The sequence below is a fragment of the Thalassophryne amazonica genome, chromosome 17 (assembly GCF_902500255.1).
Source record: "Thalassophryne amazonica chromosome 17, fThaAma1.1, whole genome shotgun sequence".
Lineage (NCBI taxonomy): Eukaryota > Metazoa > Chordata > Actinopteri > Batrachoidiformes > Batrachoididae > Thalassophryne > Thalassophryne amazonica.
In genome coordinates, this window is record NC_047119.1 from 50103508 (window position 1) to 50125620 (window position 22113).

The following is a 22113-nucleotide window of genomic DNA, read 5'->3' on the forward strand; positions in this document are numbered from 1 at the left end:
TTTTGAGAGAAAAGGAAGGTTGGAGATTGGCCTATAATTAGCTAAGATAGCTGGGTCAAGTGATGGCTTTTTTATGTAATGGTTTAATTACTGCCACCTTAAAAGCCTGTGGTACATAGCCAACTAACAAAGATAGATTGATCATATTTAAGATTGAAGCATTAAATAATGGTAGGGCTTCCTTGAGCAGCCTGGTAGGAATGGGGTCTAATAAACATGTTGATGGTTTGGATGAAGTAACTAATGAAGATAACTCAGACAGAACAATCGAAGAGAAAGAGTCTTACCAAATACCGGCATCACTGAAAGCAGCCAAAGATAACGATACATCTTTGGGATGGTTATGAGTAATTTTTTCTCTAATAGTTAAAATTTTGTTAGCAAAGAAAAGTCATGAAGTCATTACTAGTTAAAGTTAATGGAATACTCAGCTCAATAGAGCTCTGACTCTTTGTCAGCCTGGCTACAGTGCTGAAAAGAAACCTGGGGTTGTTCTTATTTTCTTCAATTAGTGATGAGTAGAAAGATGTCCTAGCTTTACGGAGGGCTTTTTTATAGAGCAACAAACTCTTTTTCCAGGCTAAGTGAAGATCTTCTAAATTAGTGAGACGCCATTTCCTCTCCAACTTACGGGTTATCTGCTTTAAGCTACGAGTTTGTGAGTTATACCATGGAGTCAGGCACTTCTGATTTAAAGCTCTCTTTTTTAGAGGAGCTACAGCATCCAAAGTTGTCTTCAATGAGGATGTAAAACTATTGACGAGATACTCTATCTCACTTACAGAGTTTAGGTAGCTACTCTGCACTGTGTTGGTATATGGCATTAGAGAACATAAAGAAGGAATCATATCCTTAAACCTAGTTACAGCGCTTTCTGAAAGACTTCTAGTGTAATGAAACTTATTCCCCACTGCTGGGTAGTCCATCAGAGTAAATGTAAATGTTATTAAGAAATGATCAGACAGAAGGGAGTTTTCAGGGAATACTGTTAAGTCTTCTATTTCCATACCATAAGTCAGAACAAGATCTAAGATATGATTAAAGTGGTGGGTGGACTCATTTACTTTTTGAGCAAAGCCAATAGAGTCTAATAATAGATTAAATGCAGTGTTGAGGCTGTCATTCTCAGCATCTGTGTGGATGTTAAAATCGCCCACTATAATTATCTTATCTGAGCTAAGCACCAAGTCAGACAAAAGGTCTGAAAATTCACAGAGAAACTCACAGTAACGACCAGGTGGACGATAGATAATAACAAATAAAACTGGTTTTTGGGACTTCCAATTTGGATGGACAAGACTAAGAGTCAAGCTTTCAAATGAATTAAAGCTCTGTCTGGGTTTTTGATTAATTAATAAGCTGGAATGGAAGATTGCTGCTAATCCTCCGCCCCGTCTATAAGCACATGCAATATCAATATCAGTGCTCAGATGACAGTAGCTTCTGGGAAAGGTGCAAGTTGCAATAAACTGTGATGCCAAGCACTAAGGATACACGCTATCCAGTCACAGCAGATGAAACTTTTTTTTACTACTGAGCAAACATCATTGTTAGACTTTTGTAGGTTCAATGATTCCACGGTGTGTAGATGTTATGGCTTTCAGTGACCCCATGGCCTTGGCGGAGGTTTGCACTCTCTGAATGCTTCTAGTTTTTTACTGCAGCCTTGAATTTCAGTGTGCCAAGCATTTTACTGCATATCTTTCTATATATTGATCTGGTTGATTTAAAATCTAGATGGTGCCGCTCTGTATCCCTTGAGCAATTTGAGATATTAAGCCGTAAAGTGGTGGCCATCTGCTTTATGATTTAATCCCTCTCGAATAAACTCGTTCCATAGTTTTGTTTGCCTATGCTGCACATAATTATATACATACGCTAAATATAAAAAGCTATTTCCTGGAAAATGTATATAACACAGAAACATCATGAACTTATGAATGCATTTTTAAGTATAAGTGATAAATTAACAAATAAACATTTTCTATATAGTCACTGGTATTGTAGTCAAATATTGTCTGTGACTGGCCACTTATTTCCAGGCCTGATTATAGTCTGATAATCAGAAAGGTTGAGAGTTATATTATCTGCATGTAAAAGACTGATTCCTGCTGTGTGGCCCTCATGGGCTTCCTTAACAGCAATTCAGGAGTTCAGGATGCACGCCTTTGCAGTCACCAGAAGTGGCGGTAATTGATGCTTCTGCCATTTTATGGACTGTTTATTGGCCTACCAAGGGAGCTGTTGCTGATTGATTTTGTGTCCAAGGTTACTGCAGAGGACAGGATGAGATGAAAATTGTTGGCCCACTGTGGCGCCCTCTAGCTGGAGCAACCAGACAACAATATGATTGTAAATTGTAAGGGCCCTGTCACACCTTGATGATTTAGCTCGTGTATGCTGACCATATTAAAAACGCTGGCATGTTTCAATGAATTTACACCAATGACTGCGTATCATGTTGCCAACGTACACCCATCAATAGTTGCACTTACACAAAGCGTGCAGCAACATATCCCTGATGAGCATGTGGCGACTGCACTACAGATTGACATTTGGCACTGATTTGGTCCCCGCACTGGCACGCAATCTGACGTCCCAATGAGTAAACCAGTCATAAACGGTGCGCAAACCTTGCGCGGCTGCATGCCAGTGCGCAAAGAAAATTTTGAAATGTTCAAAACTTCTGGCATTCATTAATTTTGTGAACTAGTCGTGAACATTGCACAACTTATTTGAAAACATTGTGTGTTACTGCATGTCCTTGCACACAGGGCATCTGAGTGATTTTGACAAGATAAACATAACTTTGCAGATACATTATCGAAGTCATAAGAAGGAATGAAAATGCAGCTGTTTTACCAACCCATTACAATATATATTATAAATAATTATATTTGAAGGATCAACATCTCTGTCATGCTGAAACAAACGTTTGCTGGCAAGAACTCTCCTGGCCAAGGCTGTGGACGTGGACATACCTAGGTCCTTCTCCTTCGTTCATCTCTTCTTCTCCTGGCTCTGTTGGCATGCAGCTGGTGCAGTGTCAAATCCATGAGATCATGCTGCTGTTGGAGGACAGCTAGTAGGTATTCTTGTTCCCTTGTTGGATCTTGCATGTCTGTTCCCCATGGAGTCTGAAGAGTACTGATGGGTTCCTTTTATACCAGTCGTTGTCAATACGCCATTATAGGTAGCTGGCACATTCAGTAAGTTCTGCGGTCGTCGGGAACGCGTCAAATAATTTACACATAGGTTCACTGCGCATTACTCATAGATTATAAATAAGATTTGGGTATGCTAAACATTATCTAGCTATATTTCAACTTATGAGTCACTTCCAAGTAAGGTGTGTGGGCGTGCGCATGACTTAGGGCCCTGTCACACCTTGACTATTTAGCCAGCATATGCCCACCATATTAAAAACGCTGGCATACGTGGGTGTACTTCTAATAATTTATGCAGCTGTCATACCATGATGATTTAGCCAGTGTATGCTGACAGCCCCAGGTGCAGCTCCATCCAGAGATGGGAGTTGTATTTGTGCTGGAGACCCTGCTGTCATGTGCACCAACAGCATTTCCTTTTTATTCGTTTTGTGAATTGTTTCTGTGAATTTTCTGTGAATTGTTCTGTAATTTATGTCTGCAGCATGGCCCAAGCAGAGGGTCACCCCTTTGAGTATGGTCTGCTTGAGGTTTTGTCCTCAGAGGACGTTTTTCCTTACCACTGTTGCTCTGGGGGTTTGTTTGTAAGATTAGACCTTACTTGTGTGAAGCGCCTTGAGGCAACTCTGTTGTGACTTGGTGCTATATAAATGAAAATAAATTGAAAAATGAAAGCCCCGTTTCCACCGAGCAGTCTGGGTCAGTACTGCACAGTATGATAAGGGTTGGAACCATTGAGTCTGGCTTGGTTTGCATTTCTACCACCGGCAGAACCCTTTTGTTTGGCATGTGGAACACTTAAATATTGACGAGCACATCATTAAGGATGTGTACGCTTTCACGCAGCCTCTCCATCTCCACACAGAGGCCAAAGAGAGTAATTTAACATTATTTTATTTTTGATTTGGTGGATCATGGTATTTATTTTCATTGCTTGCAGAATGCTGAAGAACCGACTGATATCTGTGGTAAACATTGATATGAATCTTCTTCTTCTTCTTCTTCTTGCGTATGAGTGTTGTAAAGCTTATCCAACGATGTTGGCCAGGTGTTGAAGCCATCTCTCTATATCGTCATCTATGGTTGTAAGGTTGTGATGGGTGGGGGGAGGGTGGAGCTGTCAGTGAGCGAAAGCTGACGTGAATGAATGAATGATTCTTTCAGCTTTTAAAAAAAAGTTACTTTTCTTGAACTGGCACTCTTGGTTCATGCTGAAGAACACACCAGGAGCAGAAAAACCACCAAGAGACTTCTTCGGCCACGACAAGGAATTAAAGTATTTTCAGACGTCGTTTTCCAAAATTAGGATGCTTTATGTGTGTAAGTTTTCGTCGGGCTGTGATGATGAATCCATCTGAAATGACTTAACAGGTAAGATTAATGCCCCTTTCACACTGGGCTTGCATACAGTTGGTGGTGTATGATGGCGTATGATTGCGTTCCAAGTCTTGATTACAGTTGTGTATGGTTGCTTACTGTATTCTTACTGCCAGGTATGTAGCCCTTGCCACTATATAATCCTATTTTTCTGCCTCTCACAGTCCACTGCTGCCTACTTTTTGGGGGGTTTTGTGGCATTTTGGAAATGCGCTCTGTTCTCAAAATGGTACATGAAAAGTAAACGGCACTCACGTTTTCAGATGTACAGCGCGACACACTGCTGCCTCGTCAGGGCTCGTAACATCAGATCATAAATTTCAGAGTCTGTTGTGTGTCCCAAAGAAAAAAGTATACTTAAACATCCCGTTTGTTGTTTCAGCATTCTAAAGAGAGAGCAAGAGGGGGAGAGAGAGAGAACGAGCGACCACTGTCTGTCTTCTCTTTTTCAAGACCTGCTGTTTCTCTTCCCAGGATTTCGAAAGACATCCAGTTTATGAATTGCAAGAATGTAAACCCTGTTTTTCTGATGATCGGATTACTGAAGTGCATGTAAACGCGGGAGATCAGATTCTGGCAGTTATCTGATTACACGATGCATCCCTGCTGTGGACTGGCTCACACGCAGCAGTTTGTTTATTCGCAGCTGAGGGATCATTTCACTACACACTCACGCGCTGGTTTGATTACCTGTCTGAGCACACACACGTGCGCCAGTCAATCACCTGCTGTAAGCATGTACAGGCGCTGTGGGCTTTGTGGATCATGCAGCCACACACACGCGCTACACCTGTTCTTCTCCAACTGCTTCACTCTGGATGCATCCCTGCCCATACATGCACATATGTGTGCATGTATATGTATTTGTGTATTGCTCAACAGCCCAGAAGCCTAGATGGATGATCTAAAGCAGAGGTCACAAACCCTAGTCCTGGAGGGCACCTGCCCTGCATGTTTTCCAACTCTCCCAGTTCCGCTCCCAGGCAGTTAATTCTGTCAGGTGTGCTCAGCCAATCAAGAGCTTAAGTGGTTTAGATCGTATTTAGCTGAAAGGAGTTTTTCTGTTATGATTGGTGACCTCTCCTCATCAACTCCTCCTCTGTGCTGTGGCATGCCACAGGGTTCTATTCTTGGGCCTATTCTATTTTCTTTGTACATTTTGCCATTGGGGTCAATTCACAACCTGTCTTTTCATTGCTATGTGGATGATCTGCAAATCTATTTGCCTATGAGAGGACTAATGGGAGTGATGCATTGACTTCATTATTTAATTGTATTTGTGATGTAAAGCAGTGGTTGTCCCAAAATGTCCTTTACTTGAATGATGGTAAAACTGAGATCATTGTGTTTGAGCATTCAGAACACCAAGCTCTGGTGTTCTGGCTAATTATGTAAAACCAGCTGTCAAGAATTTGGGAGTGATATTTGACAGCTGTTTGAAGTTTGATCAACTCTGTTGTCAAAGCAAGTTTTTTTCAGCTTTGTCTTCTGCCTAAAGTAAAGCACTTCCTCAGTAGACATGCTCTTGAGAAGGCCATTCATGCTTTCATCAGCTCTAGACTTTATTATTTTAATGCACTTTATTCTGGTATTAACCAGTCTTCTCTTGCACGTCTTCAATTGATGCAGAATGCTGCTGCTCGTCTTTTAACAAACTCTTTTGGTCTGGAGTGGGACGCATGCGCATGCAGCAACCCATCAGAGAGTTTGGCGTCTCCTGTTTTAATGTGTTGGTTGTTTCTACTTTGTTTATAAGTTGTTCTTATACTCCTCGTGGAGTTCTGTTAAACAGTGTGGCTAAAATGAACCTTCTGTGCCCCACGGCGTGGCTTTGGTTTAGGTTTTTTCTGCTCGCTCTGAATGACAGCTGGACTGTCAGCGGAGACAGGCTACAGTACGGCAGAAATGAGCTGCTTCGACTTAAATATATGATGCCAGCTGGCGTGTCAGATATCGCAGCACAGATTCCTGATCACATATTTAAATTGCCTCACACAAGAACTGGTGGCAAAAAACGGCGAGAGAGAAGCCTCACACCTGTGAGGTGGGATGGATTATCTCAGCAAAGGAGAAGTGCTCACTATCACAGATTTAGACTGGTTTGTGAACAATATTTGAGGGAAATGGTGATATTGTGTATGTGGAAAAAGTTTTAGATCTTTGAGTTCATCTCATACAAAATGGAAGCAAAACCAAAAGTGTTGCGTTTATATTTTTGTTGAGTGTAGAACTGTGTTACAAAGGGAAAAGGTATGCGAGACATTAAGGACTGGACAGAGGAGGCTGTGCTTTGCCTGCAGGACTGCTATGACTGCACTGATTGAGATATGTTCAAAGAAGCTTGCAGTGACAATCTTGAAGAACTTTCTGACGTAGTTTCTTCGTATGCCACTTTTTGCAGGGATATGATCATTCCCTGTAGGCGTGTGAAAATATTTCCCAATAATAAGCCATGGGTCACGAGGTCAGTTAAGGCTTGTATACAGGCCAAGAGACTTGCTTTTAAACATGGATCAGCCTCTGAGCGGCATACAGCCACTAAGGAGGTGAAAATTGGGATTTTAAAAGCAAAACAGGACTATAAAATGAAGCTGGAGAATAAGATGGCGATGAATAATCTTGGATCTGCTTGGTCAAGCATGAAAGCCATTGCAGGCCTCCAACATTCTAAAGCCAGCAGGACCATCTCTTTGGATGGCTTCCAGTCTAATTTTGAATTTGCAAATGCTCTTAACTGTTTTTATACACGTTTTGATGTTTTTGATTTTAGTCAGGAAATATAGGAAGTGAATTATAAAATGTGTGACAATCAGCACTTTTTTATTTCCCAGAAGGATGTTGAAAAATCCTTCTGTTCCCTCAAACCAAGCAAAAGCTGTGGTTCTGATAATATTTGTGGCCGTTTGCTGAAATCATGTGGGAAAGAGCTGAGCTCTATTTTTCAGTATATTTTTAATCAGTCTTTAAAGATGCAGCACGTACCAAGAGTCTGGAAGGATGCTGTTATTATCCGTGTTCCAAAAATCAATTCTCCCAAGACCCTCAATGATTTCAGACCAATCGCACTAACATCGATTGTCATGAAATGTTTTGAGAAACTTGTAAGATCTGAAATCTTGAAGACAACGGAACATGACCTTGATCCCATGCAGTTCGCTTATAGGCCCGACAGAGGAGTAGAAGATGCAACAGTCACTTTATTAAATTTGCTTTTTAAACATCTGGAGGGGAAAGGAACACATGCAAGACTTTTATTTATTGACTTTTCATCTGCTTTTAACACAATCCAGCCCCACGTGTTAGCCTTGAGGCTTTTAGATCATTTTAAAGTAAGGAACAATCTTGTGGGCTGGATTTTGAATTTTTTAACTGGCAGGACACAGTGAGAGTGAATGGAACTGTTTCCGATCAGGTTATATCCTCCACTGGTTCCCCACAAGGATGTGTGCTCTCTCCACTTTTGTTCATCCTCTATACAAATATGTGCCGTAGCAGCAGAGAGGATAGAACGATTTTAAAGTATGCAGATGACACAGTTATTGTCAGCCTGCTGAAAGACAATGATAGGAGTCACGGCCCAGTTGTTACTGATTTTCTTGACTGGTGCAGTAAGTCTTTTCTTGAGATGAACATCTCTAAAACAAAAGACATGATTATTGACTTTCGTAAAAACAGTGCTCCTAGTCAAGAGGCAACAGTTTTAAAAGGTCGGACAGTGGAGTGTGTTACATATAAATATCTTGGAACTTTCATGATGACAAACTGAACTTTGAGGCAAACTGTGACGCTGTATACAAAAAGTGATGCCAGCGCCTCTATTGTCTGAGAAAACGGTCCACTTTTAACATTGACAGAACCGTGCTGACCTTGTTTTATCGTGCTTTTATAGAATCAGTTTTATCCTTCTGTCTTGTTTCATGGTTTGGAAGTGTGTCCCTCAAAAACAAAAATTGTTTAAACCAAATTGGGAAATCATCAAGCAAGCTGATTGGAAAGTCTCAGCTTCAGCCAGAATCCCTGTATATCAAACAGGTACAGAGGATAGCTGATTCCATTTTGAGAGACGACTCCCACCCTCTTTATAGTGAGTTTCAGCTGCTCCACTCAGGTCGGAGGTTCAGGGTACCAGCTTGTAAAACTAAACGCTACAAAAACAGTTTTGTACCAGCAGCCATCAGTGCTGTAAACAAGTAACAGAAACTTAATATAACTTTTGTATTTATTTTTTGTATAGTCTCTTTTACTTTGTTTTTATGAACAGCACATTTATATTTTTATTTATTTATTTAGTTTTATCCTTTTGGTTCAGTATGATACGTTTTTAGACTTTTTATCTACTGATGTTTTAACTCATCTTGCTTTTATTCTACTTTGGCGCCGTCCTTGTGGTTCTTTTAGCTTTTTAGCACTGTTGTTGCTTTGTCTTGTTGTGTGTTTACCAAACGAGATGACTCACTCACTGTAAATGAATTTTACCCAATGGTATAATAATAAATAGAATATGAATCTGAATCTTTTAGAAGTGATGATATTACGCCTGTCCTGTTTTCACTCCACTTGCTTCCAGTTTGTTTTAGAATTGAGTTTAATAATTTAATGTTTGTTTTTCAAGCTATTTATGGCCTTGCACCTCCTTCCTTGTCTGAAATTTTAACTTTGCATACTTACAGTAGCACATTATGGGCATCTGGCCAGCTTTACTTAGATGTTCTGAGGTCAAAATATAAATTCTGGGGCGATCGTGCTTTTGTGGGAGCTGACCCGAGACTGTGGAACAAGCTACCTCTTGACTTACACACTATTCCCAACCTTGCCTTTTGAAATCTAAGTTAAAGACTTATTAATTTAAACTGGCTTTTAACACCTAGTAGAGAGGTGACCTGTTCTGTTTTTATGTGCTATTTTAAACTTTATTGTATGTGTGTTTTGTTTTTGTGAATCTGTGTTTTACTGTTAAGCACTTTGGACACCATCTGGTGCTGTAAAGCACTTTATAAATGAATGTTGATTGATTGAAGAGCTGGAAAACACCACCTTTAAAAAATCAGGTGTGACTTGAGTAGGTAGATGTGGAAAACATGCAGGGCAGGTGCTCTCCAAGAACAGGGTTGGTGACCCCTGATCTAAAGCATATATTGATTAGCAGAATTTTTTATTTTATTGTGTGAATGACTTCATAAAGAAGTCACACAGAAGTGTTATGATGCCTATACACAGTCAAAAACATGGTTACAGACATGTACATTTATATTGTGGTGTGTAGAGCGAGTAGTGTTTGCATCAGCCCTCTGATAGCTTTCTTTTCTTCCCCCTCCACTGTTTTTCTTTATAGATGACGTTTTACGTGTCAAGCAGTGTACAGTTGCTGTTTGACTTCTGGGACGTGAACAACCCTGCAGGTAAGCTTATAGTTAGAGGGGATCTGGCACGAGCAGAAAGTCTCCAGAACTAGTTCTTCTGGTACTCTGTGTGCCAGCTGATAAGATCTGATGTTGCTCTCTACTTCTTGGCTCAACATTATCAGTCCAAGCTTTTGTACTCTTTTATTCATGTTCTGGCAGCAAAATTATCTCCCTCACAAAAAGCTAAACAAAACAGGAAACCAAATGATGGCTCCAAAATGTATGCCAGAAGTAACATGAGCTGGTTATGAAATCATGTGCTAGCCCTGGTGGTAAATCAAGGTGTCCCGTCTCCAGTAAAGTAACAAAGTGGTGACGAGGCAGGACTTGGCTGTAATCTGCCTCCAGCATACACAGAATACTTCTTAATTTTTTCAGGTATACCCAAACTACACACAGCAGTACAGCAGTGTACCTCATTCCTTCGCAAGACCTCATTTATCAAAATAAATATAGTGGAGATATTGTCACATCATGAAAGTGGATTTCAGGTCTTCCATTAGTCCACCATCAGATCCCAGTTGAGCTGTCGGTATCTGGATGTTTTCTGTTTTTGTTTTTTGTTTTTCTCTGCTCTTCCTTTCAAAATTCAATCCAGACCTGCTACTAGGGTTAGGTATCGAGAACCGGTTCTTTTCAAGAATCGTTAAGAAATGATTCGATCCACCGATATCAATAGCCTTTTTGCTTAACGATTCCCCTATCGGTCCTTCAGAGCAGCCGTTGTTTATGAAGATGTTTTACGGGGAAAATGATCATTTCTCTACATTTTCTCAACCGCTTCTGCAGTAGCTCTGCTTGAAGCTTGAAGCAACGAAGCAGTGCTCCGATCTGCTGTTTTATTGGTTCTCTGCTTCGATGCTTTTCAGAAGCGGAAAGTCTGCTTCTTAACCCCTCTCAAAGCCATTTAAAGATGTTGATTGTGAGCCACTTTTGTGCGGATTAAAGTCACGAACTGGGACTCTTGTTTTGTTACAGGCAAGAAATGAGAATCGTCCTCCGTTCCGTTCGCACAGCTCCAACGCTGCGCTGCTCTCTGCCGAGCCAAATTAGAGTCCAGTTGGAGTCCAACTTTATTTATGTCCAGAGATCAAGGATCCAGTGACCAATTTCATATTTATTTAATTTAAGACTTAATAAAATGTTGTTGACATAGAAAACCTGTAAAGCCTACTTTTAGTACACAGAAAATTCACAAAAGGTAATGATAAGGGAATTGATAAAGAATCTGATCGATAAGCGGAATCGATAATGGCATCGATATCGATACAAATCTTATCAATACCCATCCCTACCTGCTACACTATAAGATCTACAGATACGCAACAAGGTTTGTATAATTTTAATAGTCAGGTCCATAAATATTTGGACAATGATGCTTGTCTCTCTACACCACCTTTATGGAGTTGACATGAAATGATCAAGATTTGTTTGTAATGCAAAGCTTAATCTTTAATTCAAGAATTGTAACAAAAGTATTTATACATAGTTGGTCCATTTTCAGAGTCCATATGTAATTGGAAAAAGACTGAGTGTCTGTGCACGAAGGAGTCTGGTGAAGGAAGCTACCAAAACACTCATGACCAATCTGAATGAGTTATAGGCTCCTGTGGGTGCGGTTGGACAAACTGTGGATCAGTCACGGCTTCACAGTGAACTGGAACAAAAATGATTTTCATGCAAAAACATATCACACCTAGGCTTACATTTTCAGTGTACCTTCTGGCAAACTCTAGCTGAAAGTTGAAGTCTTCTTTTAAAGAAAATCCTCTTTTGTTCCACTCCACCTTGAAATTGATAACAGGAAATGCAGCAGGCAGAAGTTGCACTATGCGCACTTTCTCCAGTCATAACGGACACACTTTCCAATTCAATGTAATGGGAAAGTATGTCCAAACTTACTAATATTCACTATATTGTGAATTTTGTAAGCTTTTGATGATAACAAATGCTTATATGCTATGATCCATGGCACACATGGACAAAAAGTAGCCTCGGGGGGGCGCCATATAACCTTTTGTAGAAAAAATTTGCACTACTTTGGACAACTACAGACACCAGACTGGTTATATATAATGGCCATGGAAATGCATGGTGGCAATGGAATTTTTCTGGGAGCCGGGGTACACCTGACTCATTTATTCCTGGCCAAGGGCCTGTAGTAACCGTTCTCCTCCCTCCTCATCCCTCCTCATCAGTACCTGTTAATAATAACCAGTTTGAGCCTTTTTTTCAACAGACTCATGCTTGGACTTTGTTCACACCACTGACTGTAATGCACATTCTTTTCATGGTTGTTCGAACACGTAAGGTTTTAAAATTTAAGTTTCCCTGTAATTACACCCAAACAACAAAGAGTATTTGTAAGTTATCTGGTAATTGTTTGTTTCTAGCTTTGTACATTAACTGAGCTGTTTGAAATTCTACCAGATCTGGCAATTTTAGCAGGCACTAGTTAATAAACAATGAATTAGTGTGATCATAGTAACCTCCCTTATGCACCATCCCGATGTTTTTTTCTGGAACATGCATAACAGTTGGAGTGAAGTCCTGTAGGTGTCACCCCAAACTTCTACACAGTAATTCAGATATAGTAAAATCAGAGAACACTACAGAATGTGTAGTGCTTTACAATTCAGAAAGTGTTTTGCTTTATCAGTAATTGGGATGCTTCTGAATAGTTTAATCAGAATATATTTAATGTGAGGTTTCAGCAGATATTGTGATCAATTGTCACACCCAGAAATTTAATTTCCTTTATTCTTTCCACATTCTCACCATCTATTTTAACTTGCTCTTCACTATTTCCTTTATAATTTCAAAATAGCATAAAATTAGTTTTTATCTATATTTAAGGACAATTTGTTTATATCAAACCACTTTTTTAATTTACTCATTTCTGGTGTGATTTCTTCCAAGAGCAAACAGAACACACTTTAGTATTTTTGGAACCTTACATATATTGTTTATATAGAGGATAAACAATTTTGGTCCCAGTACTGACCCCTGGGGGACTTCATAAACAATGTCCAAGCATGATGACTGGTAATTACCCATTTTCACATATTGTTACCCGTTGCTTACATAGCTCTTCATCCACTCAAGCACCACCCCACATACCATAATGTTTTACTTTCTTAATATTTTGTGAGCAATTGTGTCAGATGCTTTTTTAGATCAATAAGTACAACTACAGCAAATTTCTTTTTAATCAATGGATCTAGTGATTTCCTCTAATTGCCAATCCTGTGGATCGTTCTGAATCCATATTGACTTTCTGAAAGTAGTTTATATTTATCAATGAATTTGTGCAATCTGCCAACAAAGAGTTTTTCTAAGGAGTCTTTCCGGAATATGTTATCTTGGAGTACTTTGGAGGCAGTTGTAAGATACCAACAGGCCCAAAGGGCAGCAGCCTCTGCTGTGGAGGAGGCACAGCAGCGGGTGTGGGAGGAGTTCAGAGCAACCAGGGGGAAAGACGTTCGGTCGGCACCAAGGTGCTTCTGGAGGGCCATGTGGCACCTCAGGAGAGGAAAGTGGGGAATCATCCAAGCTGTATACAGTAAGGATGGGACTCTGTTGACCTCAACTGAGGAGGTAGTTGGGCACTAGAAGGATTGCTTTGAGGAACTCCAACATCAGACTGGAGTGGCCTTTGTAGTAGAGGCAGAGCTGGAAACGTATGGGGGATCATCATCAATTTCAATGGTGGTCGTCACCAAGGTAGTCAAACAACTCCATAGTGGCAAAGCACAGGGGGTTGATAAGATTCGTCCAGAAATGCTGAAGGCTCTGGGTGTGGAGGGACTGTCTTGGATCAAACGTCGCTTCATCATTGTGTAGAAGTCTGGGACAGTGCCAAAGGAGTGGCAAACTGGGGTGGTGGTCCCCATATTTGAAACAAAAAGGGGACCAGAGTGTGTGCCAGTTACAGGGACATCACCCTACTCAGCCTGTCTGGTAAAGTCTACTCCAAGGTGCTGGAAAGGAGGGTTCGAACGATAGTTGAACCTCGGATTGAAGAGGAACAATGCAGGTTCCATCCTGGTCATGGAACAACCAGCCAGCTCTTCACTCTCACAAGGATCCTGGAGAGAGCCTGGGAGTATGCCCATCCAGTCTACATGTATTTTGTGGACTTGGAGAAGGCGTATTATCGGGTACCCCGGGAGATACTGTGGGAGGTGCTACGGGAGTATGGAGTGAGGGGGTCCTTTCTCAGGACCATACAATATCTGTACTCACAAAGCGAGAGCTGTGTTCGGGTCCTTGGCAGTAAGTCAGACTCATTTCCGTGGGGGGTTGGCTTCCACCAGGGCTGCGCCTTGTCACCAATCCTGTTTGTGATATTCATGGATATAATATTGAGCCGTAGTCGGGGGGAAGAGGGTCTTCAGTTTGGTGGGCTGAGGGTCTTATCACTGCTTTCTGCAGATGATGTGGTCCTGGTGGCATCATCTGCCTGTGACCTCCAGCACCCAGTGGGTCGGTTCAGAGCCACATGTGGAGCGGCTGGGATGAGGATCACCACCTCTAAATCTGAGGCCATGGTGCTCAGCAGGAAGCCGTTGGACTGCCTACTCCAGGTCTTGCCCCAAGTGAAGGAGTTCAAGTACCTCTGCGTTTTGCTCACAAGTGAGGTGACAATGGACCGTAAGATTGGCTGGAGAATTGGCACAGCAGGGGCGGTATTACAATCGCTCTACCATACTTTGATGATAAAAAGGGCGCTGCGCCAAAAGGCAAAGCTCTCGATCTACTGGTCAGTCATTGTTCCTACTCTCACCTATGGTCATGAGGGTTGGGTCATGACCGATAAACTAGATCGCGGGTACAAGCGGCCAAAATGGGCTTCCTCGGGAGGGTGGCTGGTGTCTCCCTTAGAGATAGGGTGAGAAGCTCAGTCATTTGTGAGGAGTTTGGAGTACAGCTGCTGCTCCTTTGCATTGAAAGGAGGCAGCTGAGGTGGTTCTGGCACATGGTAAGGATGCCTCCTCAGCACCTCCCTAGGGAGGTGTTCCAGGTACGTCCAGCTGGGAGGAGACCCCAGGCAAGACCCAGCTCTAGATGGTGAAATGATATCTCCACCCTTGACTGGGAAAGCCTCGGGATCCAACAGTCAGAGGTGGCTAGTTTGAGGTCCAGTACTGGAGCTGTTGCCCCCGTGACCCGATCCTGGATAAGCAGTTGAACATAAGTGTGTTTGTGATGGTGAGTTGATCTGCATTGTGTCTTTAGGGATGGTGCTGTCCGTGTTCGTCGTCTTGCTGCTGTCGTTTTTCTACGAGCTGCTTAAAGTGTTCCGTCAGTCGATGAATTTGCCTCAGATGGCGCCACTTCGGACTCCATACAAGGTACCGCCATCCTGCAGCAGTCCAGAGATGCATGGCACCACCTCAGAATCCTCGTTGGCTCCTATAGAGACGGGTCTGACCACTGCCGACCCCAAGAACAGGTCAGCGTCCTCTGTGAAAAACACACACATCACCTAAAAATCTTAACTTGTGGTCACAGCTTTAAAAAAGATGTGCAGCTTTATTTGAAACAGGATTATGGTATGTTAAACTTTTAACTCCTGGTTTCAGAAGATGATTTTGTAGTTATCATCTGACTGGAGTAGAATTTGGAAATCAGTTGTAACAGTGACAAGAGAGAAGTTGCATATCCTGATTTTTTTTTTCTTTTTTGAATAGAGATTCCAGTAAAATATCAGCCATACAAAGATTTCTCCACTTTTTATCAAGCTTAAGTGATTGGCTTACTGACAAAAATGATCGTGATTCTAATTTGTGCAGTCATGGATCTAATAATTCTTGTTTCAGCTCCAAAGTCTGAAAAGTTGCTCCACTTAGAACGAGTGCAACAGATTTTCATGGAGGTTTGTCACTGAATGAACGTGATGTTCTTCATCTGCAGATCTCCATCTTTTAAAAGTTTATCCCTTGAAGCTAGTGCAGCAGATAACTGAAACAATCCTTCAAATGGTGACGCAAGCAGCATTTGAAGGCACAAATACTCCTTAGACATTACTCTTTTGAAAAAATGGACTGGACACTTAAATTTTCAATAGATGACCAGGTCGGCTAATAGGATTAATAGATGGAATAGTTTAGACTGTGTTGAACGTTTGGTCTCCAAAGTAAAGGTCAAACAATTTCAGCGTCCGTTGGATTCTGTGACATACAGTGAGGAAAATAAGTATTTGACCCCCTGTCAGTTTTGCAGGTTTTCCCACCTACAAAGAATGGAGAGGTCTGTAATTTTTATCATAGGTAAACTTAAACTGTGTGAGACAGAATCTAAAAAAAAAAAAAAATCCAGTAAATCACATTGTATAATTTTTAAATAATTAATATGCATTTTATTGCATACAATAAGTATTTGACCCCCTAGAAAAACAGAGCTTAACAATTGGTACAGAAACGTTTGTCTGCCATTACAGAGGTCAGACGTTTCCTGTAGTTCTTGACCAAGTTTTCACACACTGCAACAGGGATTTTGTGCCATATTTTTCAAACAATAGAGCAAAAGTGGAATAATGTTTGTACAATATTTGTTCTTTTTGGTGCATGTTCCCTCTACCCCCCCCCCCCCCCCCCCCCCCCCCCCCCCATTCCTTCTAACGAGGTGCAAAAATGAAGATTAAACTTTGACAGTGCAAATAATAAAATAAAATTACATTAAAAAATTAAATTCATCTGATAAAGACAATATTTTACCTCCCAACAACAAAATACAACATCCTGAAGACTGAACAAATTTTATCTGACTGTAGAAAATGCAGCAGAATTAATTAAATTCTGATTTATGAAAACATAGAATGCTGGAACTGTTTCGACAATACTAGTTAAAAAGTTTGTGGAATTTTTTAGGAATGTTGAGAATGAAGGCGAGGCTGTTACAGCATCACTTTAATCAGTTGACATTAAGTTGGTGCAGTCATGTATATATAGTGAGGCAAATAAGTATTTGATCCACTGTCGATTTTGCAAGTTTTCCCATCAACAAAGAATGGAGATGTCTGTAATTTTTATCATAGGTACAGTTCAACTGTGAGAGACAGAATCTAAAAAAAATCCAGTAAATCACATTGTATGATTTTTAAATAATTAATTTGCATTTTATTGCATAAAATAAGTATTTGACCCCCTAGAAAAACAGATATTAACAATTGGTACAGAAACATTTGTCTGCCATTACAGAGGTCAAACGTTTCCTGTAGTTTTTGACCAAGTTTTCACACACTGCAACAGGGATTTTGGTCCACTCCTCCATACATATCTTCTCCAAATCTTTCAGGTTTGGAGTTTCGGCTCCCTCCAAAGATTTTCTATTGAGTTCAGGTCTGGAGACTGGCCAGGCCACTCCGGGACCTTGAAATGCTTCTTACAGAGCCCCTCCTTAGTTGCCCTGGCTGTGTGTTTGGGGTCATTGTCATGCTGGAAGACCTAGCCATGACCCGTCTTCAGTGCTCTTACTGAGGGAAGGAGACAGGGGGTCAAATACTTATTTTCCCCATTGTATCACATATGTTACCCCATAACGTGACAACTAAGCATGACATATGGTACCAACTATTCCTTTATAAAACTTCAACTCAACCAAAAAATTTGCATAATTTTTTTTTACCAAAATTGAAACATCATTAACTTTTGACCCCTGTACAAACTGAAATTGTCCTTTGTCACCATTCTTGCTGTTTTTACCCCATAACTTCATAACATTCAGTCATAGATGGTCCAAACTATACCTTTTTGGATTCTTTATGTTCAGACCAATAATGTGGTATAATTTTCAATATGATTGGAGCATTTTTAAATTTTGAACCCTGTGAAATTCTTCAATTGACCCCTACCTTGATGCTTATTGAAAATTCAAGTGGCCATTTGCTTTTTTTTTTTCAAAAGAGTAATGTCTAAAGAGTACTTAGTTCACAGTGAATGTGAACTATTGTGGATATAACAGCCTGCTTTGCAGCGGCGTGCACACAGTATCACATGGAGCTTTCGGTTTGATAGCTGCTGTTCACATTCACTGAAGCATGCCACATACATGTCAACAGTTCCTTTGCGCTCCGAGGGGTCGACATTATTATTATATTATTATACGTGGCACTGCAGATCATACTGGCAGGCATACCTTGCCAGATCTATCTCGAGGTCCCTCGTATGTGCTCAAATCATTTTGGGTCCCGTTTTACCGCCATAGGAATATATAAATTGCAGTCAGATGGTCCTCAGATAACACATGGACCGCCATCGGCTAGGTGTCCCATCTCGATATCGTATCGTATCAAAGGATTAATAAATGGAATAATTTTGATTGTGTTGAATGTTTGGTTTTCAAAGTAAAGGTCAAACAAAACCTATTGGATTCTATAACATGTGACATATGTTACCCTGTAACATGATAACTAAGCATGACACATGGTGCAAACTATTCCTTTTTAAAACCCTATTAACTCAACCAATAATTTGCATCACATTTTATCAAAATTGGAGCAACTTTAACTTTTGACCACTGTACAAACTGAAGATGACCGTTGTCTCATTTTTGCTGTTTTTGCCCCATAACTCCAGAAAATTCAGCCATAGATCATCCAAAGTATACTTTTTTGGAGTCTTTATGTTCAGAAAAATAATGTGGTATACTTTTCATTATGATTGGAGCATTTTTAAATGTTCTCAACTGTGTAATTGTTCATTTCATGGTTTTCTTGTTTCCCTCTCAGCTGGTTGACGCACTTCGTGCAGACGATACTCCACATGCTGCAGGTGATTCTGGGCTACCTGCTGATGCTCTGCGTCATGTCCTACAACACCTGGATCTTCCTCGCCGTCATCGCTGGCTCAGTACTCGGTTATTTCATATTATTTCCTCTGCTGGAACGAATGCAACAGCGTGGATACGTCTGACTAACATAAGACATTTGACTGTGTTTCAGTCACTAGTTCTAAATGCCAAAGTAATTTTCTAACTCATTTGAAGATGTAAGTAGAATGTGTCATGTAATATTAATTGTTTGATTTAAAAGGGGAACACCAGTATTTTAAACTTGGGCTCTGTTTCTAAATGTTTTTTGGTTCTTTTCATTTGGGACAAAAGCTATTTCAATAAGTGCTCTATTGGGTTTTGAACACCGATATCTCAAAGGGCTAACCACCTATATAATGTAATTGTATGGGGTGAGCAAAAAACAGAGTGAACTGCTTGTTGTCACCTATGTCATGAGGAGCGTCACTGTGGCAATGATCATGTACATATGTACCTCACAATAAATGTTTTAAAGCTACAGTTAGCCACTTACTTTAACCTCCCGTTGTCTGGTACTGCAAGCCTCTGCTGAGGTGTTGCAAGTTGATGGTGGAATCAGTTGCATATTTTACTCTCTGATGAGCCTCTGAGTGCTACCAGACACTTCTATTGACATTTTTCACCTGTTTGGTGGAGACAAGAAGCGGCTTTCAGCTTGCCCCATACCGTTACACTGTGCGTTTTAGCCTTTTTGCATTTTAAGTGAGTACTATAGCAGTTAAACCACTGTTGTCCCAAGTGAAAAAATAATCCCAAAAAACATCTAAAAATAGAGCAAAGCTTGGAAATATTTCAGATTTCCCCTTTAACCTGATTTTGGGAATATTATTGTTTTTACACAAAATCTGTTGTTTGTTTTTTCTTAACTTCTTTTCATTGTGTGTCTGAACTTTCACTCACTGATGTCCAAAGTTTTAAATACCTCCTGTGTAATACACCCAATTTCTCATTTTCATAATGTGATAGAATGATCAAATTCTATTCAGTATATCTGTATTAAATAGCCATTATGTCCTGTGAGCTTTTGGCTTTTTCAAGGCTCATGTAATAGGCATTTATTTCTTCAGAAGACAAGAAGGGAGTGCTTCTTTTTTTTTACCGAATACCTAGTTAACATTTAGTAGATTCAAAGAAAGCAAAATTGACATTTTAATTGACCACTGCAGAATAAGAAATCAGCCTTTCGTGACATTAACCGTAATTTTTGCAGGTACTGTAATGCTTTGATTATTGTGCAACACTGTTTTACGCACACACACAGAGGTGTTTTTAGACACTAAACTGTCCTGTTTATTCTAACTCCATTTGAATCAACTACATATTTTAAATAATGAACGCTGACTCTTTCCTTTTTTGTGGTGTTGATGAAACTTGCAGTTGAAGCAGATCACTGCAGGTTAAGGTCACAAGATGCACTTTGAGGAATTGACTCAAACACATGATTTGTATTTTTTACCTTGTAAAGGCCTCTGACAGGTCACAGAAATCATTTACCAACTACACACAGCTAGAATGTGGTAAACTATTGTTATAACTGATTTTGAGTGTGAGAACCATATATTGTAAAGAAAGTAAAAACAAAAAAACCAAAAACAATTTAAGATCTGAGTTGAAATGACACTTTCAACTTTTGAATAAAACTACTGATTTGTACCAACTAATGATCTTGTTTTTTTTTCTCTGAAAAATTCCAACTATGAATTCTTTAATTATAAAATTGTTTAGCAAACTCATAAAACCATTGTAGTGTTAAAAACAATCAACTCAAACAATAGTCTATATCTGTAAACTGATCCTCAATCTGTCAACTTAAGAGATAGTTTTTAAAGAACAATACAATAAAAATATAGCTTGTAAAACGGCTTGAAATAAAAAATAAATCAGTGAAGTTGGTTTTGTGTTTTGTTGTTTGACACCCTTCTGCTCTTTAAAGTGAATTTTCCAAATGTGTGAATAATAAACACACTTTGGCGAAATTATTTTATATATGGTAAAAAAAAAAAATCTGCAAAAAAGTACTAAATATACAAATGCTGCTTGTTGTGCACCAAAAAGTATTTATTAATAAATTAAGCAGAGAAGGTGATGATGAAGAGACACTGAAACTCTACAAGAAATCCAACTTTATGTACAGCAACAGAAGGTGATTTCAGGCACACAAGCAGGAAGTGTTTATCCAATTAAACACAGGCGTCTCCATCGGTTGCCGACTTATGGAGGGAGAATAATAACACAATGTCCACAAATTGTCGGTTTCCCAGTCACAAACGGTTGAGGGCCGGCATTAAAAGTCATATTTACACTTTGAGGGATGAATGTGGAAAAATGTCTTTAATCCACGGTAAATTACAACAGTTGTGCATAGTATAATTTCTACAAGTAACCAACAGTAATGCATATATATAGGTTAGCATATGTCAATATTACAGGAAAGAGAATATTGCTGAGGAAAAATTGTGCTATTGTCTAACACACACACACCACGCAAAAACACCAAATGATACTTGCTCAAATTAAGTTAATCAATAAGGATGCTACTGCAGAACTTTGCAGTACTTCCTTAGATACTGTATTACTGCGTTCTGTGTATACGATAAAAACTGGAGTGATAAAATCTCAGATATCTTAATTTTTACCCTTAAAGCATTATTTTAACACTCGGGGTATAATCTTGTGCATTGTTATAGCTGTTTCCCAAAGTTGATCATATCCATGATGTTGCAGTTCAGTGAGAGTAATTTAACTCTGAAGGTGTAATTTTAGAGTGACAAATGAGAAGTTTTCTTGCAACAACAATGCCATGGCATTGTAACCAGAAGGTTATGGGATTAAACCCAATTCAAGGCATTCATCTGTACATCACTGTAAACAGTCTCCAAGCATCTACACTTTTAATGTGAACAGTGTTATTAACACTGTAGTGTTGAAAATACACTTTCATCTCTCAAAAGTACCACACTCTTAAGAGTTGAACAAACTCTCTTCAAGGAGCTTCATATTCTGAAGGAAATCGTAAAAGGCAAAAACTGGGGACTTTAATTTTGGCAACAAATTTTGTTTATATAGTTCAAATATTTCAAGACAAAATGTAAAATGTGTTTATTAAAGTACTCTGTACTGGTGAAAATACACCATCTCTCAGAAATACCACTGAGAGTGTCAGAAAGCAAACATCGTTAAATAGTTAATATTTCAGCACTATCACCAGTATAATTTGAATAAACTCAGGAATGGTGTGAATTTTAACACTGAGTGTTGATCTAACACTGAGGATACCCTTCACAGGGCTTCATATTCTGAAAGAAATCGTAAAAGACAAAAATGGGGGCTTTATATTTCATTTAGACAACACA

The 22113-nt window shown here is 39.7% G+C and overlaps 1 protein-coding gene across 1 annotated transcript in view; it reads left to right on the forward strand.

The window, feature by feature from the left end:
- slc31a2 (solute carrier family 31 member 2) overlaps nucleotides 1-20421 on the forward strand; it is a 34478-nt gene extending 14057 nt beyond the window's left edge. The window contains exons 2-4 of the mRNA XM_034191673.1: nucleotides 9877-9943; nucleotides 15185-15401; nucleotides 18678-20421. Of these exons, the coding sequence (XP_034047564.1) occupies nucleotides 9877-9943; nucleotides 15185-15401; nucleotides 18678-18861 (468 nt within the window). The 3' untranslated portion in view covers nucleotides 18862-20421. The remainder of the gene's footprint in view (nucleotides 1-9876; nucleotides 9944-15184; nucleotides 15402-18677) is intronic.
- Nucleotides 20422-22113: the final 1692 nt, after the last annotated feature.